This window comes from Mizuhopecten yessoensis, unplaced genomic scaffold (genome assembly GCF_002113885.1).
Source record: "Mizuhopecten yessoensis strain PY_sf001 unplaced genomic scaffold, ASM211388v2 scaffold10985, whole genome shotgun sequence".
NCBI lineage: Eukaryota > Metazoa > Mollusca > Bivalvia > Pectinida > Pectinidae > Mizuhopecten > Mizuhopecten yessoensis.
In genome coordinates, this window is record NW_018408820.1 from 1,228,178 (window position 1) to 1,238,501 (window position 10,324).

At 38.0% G+C, this 10,324-nt stretch overlaps 1 protein-coding gene across 1 annotated transcript in view; it reads left to right on the forward strand.

Annotated features, from left to right (window-relative positions):
* LOC110464328 (WD repeat-containing protein mio-B-like) overlaps positions 1 to 9,960 on the forward strand; it is a 38,384-nt gene extending 28,424 nt beyond the window's left edge. The window contains exons 19-27 of the mRNA XM_021519505.1: positions 262 to 365; positions 1,497 to 1,666; positions 3,160 to 3,228; positions 3,698 to 3,770; positions 4,039 to 4,177; positions 6,937 to 6,978; positions 7,270 to 7,444; positions 7,753 to 7,861; positions 9,755 to 9,960. Of these exons, the coding sequence (XP_021375180.1) occupies positions 262 to 365; positions 1,497 to 1,666; positions 3,160 to 3,228; positions 3,698 to 3,770; positions 4,039 to 4,177; positions 6,937 to 6,978; positions 7,270 to 7,444; positions 7,753 to 7,861; positions 9,755 to 9,960 (1,087 nt within the window). The remainder of the gene's footprint in view (positions 1 to 261; positions 366 to 1,496; positions 1,667 to 3,159; positions 3,229 to 3,697; positions 3,771 to 4,038; positions 4,178 to 6,936; positions 6,979 to 7,269; positions 7,445 to 7,752; positions 7,862 to 9,754) is intronic.
* Positions 9,961 to 10,324: the final 364 nt, after the last annotated feature.

Consider the following 10,324-nt stretch of genomic DNA (forward strand, 5'->3'; position numbering starts at 1 on the left):
CAACATGGTTCAATGTTGTAGAAACCATGCCTCCTTCCCAATCGGGACAGGAGAATGGGACCCAATAAGGTAAGGGTATTACTGAGATACGTACAGAGCCAATATTTGGAAATATTTGTAGTACAGTAAAATATTTATTTAATATTTTGCTTTGACTGCTTAAATATCCAGGTGTGCAATACAGGCCCTCTGTGCCTCTTGTTTTTAACCCATTGTTATAGGCCTCACATAAGTAAGCATGTTTGTAATCTGTTTTTATAGGCTTGAGACACAGACAGAATACACTAAGGCCGCGGCTGTAGCTCTGTTTAACCTGAGAATGGGCAAGTCTATACAGATCCTGAGTAAGACTGCTACAAAACAAGGTAAGGATGTGATAACACGTCTCTATACAGATCCTGAGTAAGACTGCTACGAAACAAGGTAAGGATGTGAAAACACGTCTCTATACAGATCCTGAGTAAGACTGCTACAAAACAAGGTAAGGATGTGATAAAACATCTCTATACAGATCCTGAGTAAGACTGCTACGAAACAAGGTAAGGATGTGATAACACGTCTCTATACAGATCCTGAGTAAGACTGCTACGAAACAAGGTAAGGATGTGATAACACGTCTCCATACAGATCCTAAGTAAGACTGCTACAAAACAAGGTAAGGATGTGATAAAATGTCTCCATACAGATCCTGAGTAAGGTAAGGATGTGATAACACGTCTCTATACAGATCCTGAGTAAGACTGCGACGAAAAAAGGGAAGGATGTGATAACACGTCTCCATACAGATCCTAAGAAAGACTGCTACAAAACAAGGTAAGGATGTGATAAAACGTCTCTATACAGATCCTGAGTAAGACTGCTACGAAATAAGGTAAGGATGTGATAAAACGTCTCTATACAGATCCTGAGTAAGACTGCTACAAAACAAGGTAAGGATGTGATAAAACGTCTCTATACAGATCCTGAGTAAGACTGCTACAAAACAAGGTAAGGATGTGATAAAACGTCTCTATACAGATCCTAAGTAAGACTGCTACGAAACAAGGTAAGGATGTGATAAAGCGTCTCTATATAGAACAACTTCTGTGTTATAACAGAAAATTATCTTTATGTATACTTCATTTTACATGCAAGCAATGATGATATTCCAATGGCTATTAAGGTGTGTGCTCTGTCACCAGACTTGGGACTAGAAAAGCATTTGTAAACTTTGCCATATAATGGTAGCACACTATTATCTATATATATAGGTAAGCTTTATCTTATAAAAGGTAGTGTGTAATTATCTGCATGTAAACTTTGTCTGATTCTGGCTGCCTGTAAATATATGTATATAATGTATTTAGAGGAGAATTTCTTGCAAACAGATCAATTTTGACATTAGATAAGTGTAGCATTTTAAGTGTGTTTATTTCGTTTGCTTAATGAGGTATGATGTCTCTTTAGTTTGGTAACAATTAAAATATACCATGTGCAAAATTGATCTTATGTAACAGGTTATGAAAACCTGAGTGCAGTTGCCATGGCGATAGCCGGGTACCAAGAGGAGCAGCAGACAATGTGGCGCCGTACATGTGGGTCTCTGATCCAAACAGTCCACGACCCCTACCTCCGTGCAATGTTCTGTTTCCTCTCCAGTGATAAGGAGAACTATGATGAAATTCTGGTACAACTTTTGCTATATATATTTTTATTTTATTACCCGAGGGCAGGATAATATACACTAGAATTGGTGTTGCTGAGTTAGATGTTGTGGCAACTATTTCAAAGCGTTCACTACTTTTTAGAACTGGAGGACCAAGGGTCATGATATTTGGCCAATAGGTACCTCGGATAGAGTGCCGTAAAGTTTCCTCATTAAAATGACCTTGACCTACTTTCAAGGTCACATGGGTCAAATATGTTAAAAATTTCAAACAACATTATACGAAGAACCATTTGGTCTAGAGTCATGATACTGTGATACTTGGGTATGTTATGTAGACCAGCTGTGTGAATCTTTTTCTTTATTACAGTAGTGAGGTCAAAGATCAACATAAAGTGCTAGCCGGAGTCAAAGGTCAACATGGGTTAATTCTTTAAAATTAACATTTCAAATTTCATACAACAATATCTTAAGAACCATTTAAGAGATGTTAAAATGTCTGGTGTTCTAGTTATCGAATTTGGTCTGAAGTTATCTATGTCAGTTTCATGTAACAAAAGAAACAGGGGAGCGATACAGGCCCTCTGGGCCTCTTGTTTGAACATCTATTTTGTTGTATTTTAAAAACCTGTAAATTAATCACAGGCATAGGGCTGCCAATATCTGTGTTAGAATTCCATCTTTAATGACAAGATTTTAAGAAGTCTAAAGCTGTGTTTAGAGATTATAAATATTGAGGGGTGTATTATATTCTGCTTATGGTATTCTTGTTTAAAGGTGTCACAATACACCTGAAGCATACTCACAGTATATTGCAATACACAAAGGATGTATTGTGATGATTAAATGTCTGAATATTGTCATAGGAAAAGGGTGCTCAATTTAAACAAAAACTGTTGTTGGAATGTTATCAAACTGAATCATATTATATGAATCACACAACTTTAAGACTTCCATTATACAAATGTAACAACCATTTAATTATGAAACCTGAACTGATTCCCATCATTTCTTATATGTATAGACTGCTTCTGGTTATTGACTTGTATTTTAATGTATTTACTACTAGAATAAGTAGTAATTTTCAAAATTAAAACACCCAGCAGAAACATAAAAGTAAGCTTTTGACAAATATTGTGTTACAGCGATATATTTAATTTCTGTATTGCGATATGATACATCCTGACTTTGTACAGTTAACACATGAGTGATTTTTCTCCACCTTCTTACCGATATTGGGACCTAAGAGCAGTTCCCTAACTCCATGTAAAGACGGCGTGGTACATTGTACATGTATTTCTCTATATCTGGCAGATTTAGAGATACATCGTATGTGGTGTACAATGTACCACAACATATATATTGTGACAGGCCTTCTCAATTTTGTCATCAGTCTGTGTTTAAAGTGTTAATAAATAGGTCTGGGGCTGCAAATATATAGCCAATACCATGCAGAGATATCTGATTATGAAAGTATGACACTGGCTGACCGCCCCTTTGGTTGTTTGTTGCAGGGTGACCACAACTGTATGCCGGTGGCTGACAGAATAGCTTTTGCCTGTATATACCTCTCTGACCAAAAGGTAAGTTTTCTTCAAATATTGACCGGATTGTTCTGTCAAAAAGGGCTTTGCAAATCCTGGTCAACCATGAATTTCAAACTTTAATATCTGAAAGCAAGTACTCTCAGTGGTATTTGTACTTCAGCTAGTAATAAAGGTACCATGTATAGAGTTTTTTTACAGATGTTCATCATGGTCTTAAAACTGCTAGCATTCCTTGGGGGTGAAATTGGTGTAAAGGATCATGGGTAAAAAACAAATTTTGCCATTTCACACTGCCAGTAAAACACACAAAATAAAAAAACTTCAACAAGGCTAACATACATATTGCTGTGCTTTCATTGTGAACTGAAATCTTAAAACATGTTGTTTGAAGTACAATCACTTAAAAACAGGTACCGTGGGTATTCAAGATGTACTGCTTGTAATACATGTGTACCTGTAATAAGGTGGAGACTGTTACTGTTAACATTGTTGTTTGTTTCTACAGTTAAAGGAGTACGTGGACAACTTGAGCAGTATGATGAAGGACGAGGGATGTTTGGACGGCTTACTTCTCACTGGTATGTAATTAATTAACATGCTATCTCATATAAACACATGAAATATTACAATAAAGTCACATTTTATACTGGGTAAGATTTATGTTTGGGCTGGATAAAATTCACCTTCAATTTGTGTGGGTAAATTTGACTTTTTTGTGCTGGGTAAAAGTAGCGAATAGATGAGATTGAAGTAGATACAATCCTGTTTGTCCTCTGTCCCTACTTGAGGACTTATATGGAGGTACTTTGTAGTTGTAATTCTATATATCATCTCTCCCTACCCCAGGGCTGACATTGGAGGGCGTGGAACTATTACAGAATTATGTGGATAGGACCGGCGATGTCCAGACTGCTGCCCTCGCTGCCGTCTTCACATTTCCTTGTGAGATGTCACACAACGAAAAGGTCATCACCTGGATAGAAAGGGCAGATATGTTTACTACTCCCTGTGGATAGAATGGTCAGATATGTATACTACTCCCTGTGGATAGAAAGGTCAGATATGTAAACTGCTCCCTGTGGATAGAAAGGTCAGATACGTATGCTACTCCCTGTGGACAGAAAGGTCAGATATGTATACTACTCCCTGTGGATAGAAAGGTCAGATATGTTTACTACTCCCTGTGGATAGAATGGTCAGATATGTATACTACTCCCCATGGATAGAAAGGTCCGAGATGTATACTACTCCCTGTGGATAGAAAGGTCAGATATGTATACTGCTACCTGTGGATAGAAAGGTCAGATATGTATACTGCTCCCTGTGGATAAATAGGTCAGATATGTATGCTACTCCCTGTGGATGGATACGTCAGATATGTATACTACTCCCTGTGGATAGAAATGTCAGATATGTATACTGCTCCCTGTGGATAGAAAGGTCAGATATGTATACTGCTCCCTGTGGATAGAAAGGTCAGATATGTATACTACTCCCTGTGGATAGAAAGGTCAGATATGTATACTACTCCCTGTGGATAGAAAGGTCAGATATGTATACTACTCCCTGTGGATAGAAAGGTCAGATATGTATACTGCTCCCTGTGGATAGAAAGGTCAGATATGTATACTACTCCCTGTGGATAGAAAGGTCAGATATGTATACTACTCCCTGTGGATAGAAAGGTCAGATATGTATACTACTCCCTGTGGATAGAAAGGTCAGATATGTATACTACTCCCTGTGGATAGAAAGGTCAGATATGTATACTACTCCCTGTGGATAGAAAGGTCAGATATGTATACTACTCCCTGTGGATAGAAAGGTCAGATATGTATACTACTCCCTGTGGATAGAAAGGTCAGATATGTATACTACTCCCTGTGGATAGAAAGGTCAGATATGTATACTACTCCCTGTGGATAGAAAGGTCAGATATGTATACTGCTCCCTGTGGATAGAAAGGTCAGATATGTATACTACTCCCTGTGGATAGAAAGGTCAGATATGTATACTACTCCCTGTGGATAGAAAGGTCAGATATGTATACTACTCCCTGTGGATAGAAAGGTCAGATATGTATACTACTCCCTGTGGATAGAAAGGTCAGATATGTATACTACTCCCTGTGGATAGAAAGGTCAGATATGTATACTACTCCCTGTGGATAGAAAGGTCAGATATGTATACTACTCCCTGTGGATAGAAAGGTCAGATATGTATACTACTCCCTGTGGATAGAAAGGTCAGATATGTATACTACTCCCTGTGGATAGAAAGGTCAGATATGTATACTACTCCCTGTGGATAGAAAGGTCAGATATGTATACTACTCCCTGTGGATAGAAAGGTCAGATATGTATACTACTCCCTGTGGATAGAAAGGTCAGATATGTATACTACTCCCTGTGGATAGAAAGGTCAGATATGTATACTACTCCCTGTGGATAGAAAGGTCAGATATGTATACTACTCCCTGTGGATAGAAAGGTCAGATATGTATACTACTCCCTGTGGATAGAAAGGTCAGATATGTATACTACTCCCTGTGGATAGAAAGGTCAGATATGTATACTGCTCCCTGTGGATAGAAAGGTCAGATATGTATACTACTCCCTGTGGATAGAAAGGTCAGATATGTATACTAATCCCTGTGGGTAGAAAGGTCAGATATGTATACTACTTCATGTGGATAGAAAGGTCAGATATGTATATACTACTCCCTGTGGATAGAAAGGTCAGATATATATACTGCTCCCTGTGGATAGAAAGGTCAGATATGTATACTACTTCCTGTGGATAGAAAGGTCAGATATGTATATGCTACTTCCTTTGGATAGAAAGGTCAGATATGTATACTACTCCCTGTGGATAGAAAGGTCAGATATGTATACTACTCCCTGTGTTAGTTAAACTGTTAGAAACTTGATTCCAGTTAAATATGTTTGTCTTAGAATTTTACAAGGTTTTCACTTATTCGTGACTATGAGGTAGTTTTGACAATATTCATACTGTATATAGTCTTCATTGAATTATTATGTGTCCCCTTTGAATGAAGGGAGACATATTGTATTAGCACTGGTTCTTCTGGTTCTGGTTCTTCTAAGATGATCGTTTCCGGTCCGTAACTTTTAAACTGTTAAAGATGTCTTGATAGAACTTGCAGAATACCTGCATCATCCATAGACGATGTGCAGATGACATCAATGCAGTGTCATTGGATCACTGTGGCCTTTACCTCAAGGTCAAAGGTCCAATAAATCTGATTGTTCTAAACATTTAAAAGTGTAGGCTATGGTGATGCCAACGGTTCCTAACTGTGTCTAAGTTTGCTTAAACTTAGTATCCAAATATATGATGGCATAGTAATGTCTATCAAAGCACCATCTGTCATAGGGTCAGTTTTAAGGACTTCTGTAATTCCCCATTAATTCCCATTAATTCCCCATTAGAATTAGAACTTGTTCATATATGCATTTTATAATTAAGCAGTTGGCAGTTCCTCTGATAATAAGGTCAAATAATAAGTGCTGAGTTAAAGATATCCTGATAAAACTCCAGTATATCTGCATCACCCACAGACGATGTACAGTGCACTTATTAAACTGTTAAAGGGGATACATAACTTTTTATTCACAAAAACACAACTTTATAGTCATGCATATATATATAACTATAATTTTGTTTTCTCAGAAATGCTTGAAATACTATTTCTTAATGTGTTCAATGGTTTGTATATTGCAGCTATAGGGAACTTCTAGACCGGTGGAAACTCTGGCATCAAAGGTAAATAACATTGTTAACCTTATGGAGTCATCAATATTAGTAATACCTGAAATCTACGAAGAAGATATTTAAAACCATGTTTACTGAAAAGTGATAGTTGGGCCTACAACTAAAAAGAAACTTTATTCATTTACAACAATTCTGAAACAAGTTATATAACTTATATTAATCACTCTTGTTGGATGGATGTACTACATGGGCAAAACAATAGTTTCTTTGAAATTGTTGACCCAAATGTTAAGATTGGTTTCCATAATGTATTTGACCGTTGTGCTTTTTTCTACGCTACAGAGCAGAATTTGACATCATACGTCACTCCAGTGATAGTCACAGCTCAATGCGACACAATCGGCCCCAGGCGTATGTTAGCTGTAACTTCTGTGGGAAGTCCATAGCCTGTAACACGCAGGCTCCTTTCCGTCTCATGTCACGCTCCATGATGTCCATGTCTGCCAACAAACCAAAGGTATACATAACACACCTGTATTGTCTACTGTACAGACGGTTTCAAGATTAAAGCTATTTCAAAGTAGTTATGTGTATGTCTCAGAAGTAAAATTACCTATACCGGATACAAGTAACAAGTAACTGTCTTTTTAACAGATTTGTATGCATAACAATTTCCAATTTTTTGAATATTTTGAACAAATTTCATCGGCACAAAAAAAAAAGATCTACCAAATTCAAAACTGATTTGTCATCTGAATACAAGCTGTATAAATTTTTGAAAAGGATATATTTTTCATATTTTTGCACATCATTTTTCACTCTCAGATAAGCTGTTGTCCAGGCTGTAGGAAGCCTCTCCCAAGGTGTGCAGTGTGTTTGACTAACTTAGGGACTCCCTCAGGATCCACACTGTGTCAACAGATAGAACATAAAGGTCAGTCTCACCTACAGCATAAAGGTCAGTCTCGACTAAAACATAAAGGTCAGTCTCGACTACAACATAAAGGTCGGTCTCAACTACAACATAAAGGTCAGTCTCAGCTACAACATAAAGGTCAGTCTCAGCTACAGCATAAAGGTCAGTCTCAGCTACAACATAAAGGTCAGTGTCGACTACAACACAAAGGTCAGTCTCAGCTACAATATAAAGGTCGGTCTCACTACAACATAAAGATCAGTCTCGGCTACAACATCAAGGTCAGTCTCGACTACAACATAAATATCAGTCTCAGCTACAATATAAAGGTCGGTCTCACTACAACATAAAGATCAGGCTCGGCTACAACATCAAGGTCAGTCTCGACTACAAAATAAATATCAGTCTCAGCTACAATATAAAGGTCTGTCTCACTACAACATAAAGGTCAGTCTCAGCTACAACATGAAGGTCAGTCTCGACTTCAACATAAAGGTCAGTCTCGACTACAACATAAAGGTCAGTCTCGGCTACAACATTAAGGTCAGTCTCGGCTGCAACATTAAGGTTAGTCTCGACTACAGCATAAAGGTCAGTCTCAGCTACAACATAAAGGTCAGTCTCGACTACAGCATAAATGTCAGTATCGACTACAGCATAAAGGTCAGTCTCGGCTACAACATAAAGGTCAGTCTCAGCTACAACATAAGGGTCAGTCTCGACTACAGCATAAATGTCAGTATCGACTACAGCATAAAGGTCAGTCTCGACTACAGCATAAAGGTCAGTCTCGACTACAACATAAAGGTCCGTCTCACCTACAACATAAAGGTCAGTCTCGACTACAACATAAAGGTCAGTCTCGACTACAGCATAAAGGTCAGTCTCGACTACACCATAAAGGTCAGTCTCAGCTACAACATTACAGTCAGCCTGAGCATAAAGTTCTGTCTTTCTGTCTGCAACTTAAAGTTCAGTCTGACATCATAGAGGTCGGTCTCATAGAACTTGAATTTCATGTTCTCAAAATATGACATAGCAAGTAAAAAAAAAATGGAGAAAAGCAACTCCTGAATCAAGTATAACTGTAAAGATACTGGTCCTGATTAGTGTTGGTCTGCGAGGCAGGACGTCCTCAGAGCACAGCTATTTGGTGACAGTTACATGGTGATGACAGAGTAGCATGCTAGGCCGGTCGGGGTCAGACCACAGCTATTTGGTGACAGTTACATGGTGATGACAGAGTAGCATGCTAGGCCGGCCGTGGTCAGACCACAGCTATTTGGTGACTATATTAGTCCAAAACCAGTCAACACCAGTATCAATGTAGTTATGGAAACCTGGATTCAAGAGTTGCTTCTTTCTTTTATCTACTTGCTTTGCTTTACTTATTCCTTTCACCACTGTAGACCATAATGGACTCGTCCATATCAATGCATGGAAGAGTTTACTAAAGTTACATAGGATTGAAAGGGTTAAATATGGCTAGACAATAAGAGAAAATAGTAAATATGGCTAGACAATCAGAGACAATAGTCTGAGACTAGTGAAATCTCCAGCTGGACTAGTGGTTCTAAAAATCACTAGCCCTATAAACTAGTCAACTTGATATCGCTCATCTTGTTGAATAATATTGGGTTAGTGGAATTTGGACAAGGACTAGTAAAAATTGGAAACTACTACCCCAATTGACTAATGGTATTTAAAATTAATTTCTAGCTCTGCTTTAAAAGGGTTTCTGTATATCATCAGGTATCCTCCTAAAACCTAGAAGATGCAGACTTTTTCTACACTTATTAGATGTTGGTTCTTTACTCCTGAATTATGGAAATTAACACATAGTACAATTTTGCATTTCTCATTACAACTTGTGTAATTTAACAGTTTTAAGGTGTTAAACATTTGTTTCAGATTTGGAGAACAAGTTGACCCCATTAGACGACTGGTTTACCTGGTGTCAAACTTGTCGCCATGGCGGCCATGCCTCACACATCACCTCTTGGTTCAAGGATCACCCACAATGCCCTGTAACAGGATGTGACTGTAAATGTGCAACTTTAGATCCTATAGGACGACTGAAAGCTACTTCACCACTAGTGCCTGCTGGGAAGGCTTGACCTTACATTGCTCTAAGAATCGATATCCAGAGTATTCGACAAGATGTGCAATACAAAGTTCCGTAAACTGTTAAATTGTATACCTTGACCCTTTCACCACTGTGGACCAAAATGGACTCATCTAGATCAATGCATGGTAGAGTCTACTAAAGTTACATAGGGGTGAAAGGGTTAAAATTGTCCCGCATAATTTATCAGTTAAAAATAGAGTAAAACTTTTTCATTCAGTCACCGTTTGTCCAGAAGCATTTAGGCATGATTGTTTTGGAAAAGACCAATAAATGGAGGGAGACTTGAAAAAAGAATTCTAAGGGAAAATGGTGACACAGAAAGAGGTTATATTTGAAACCAGATGAGGCAATAC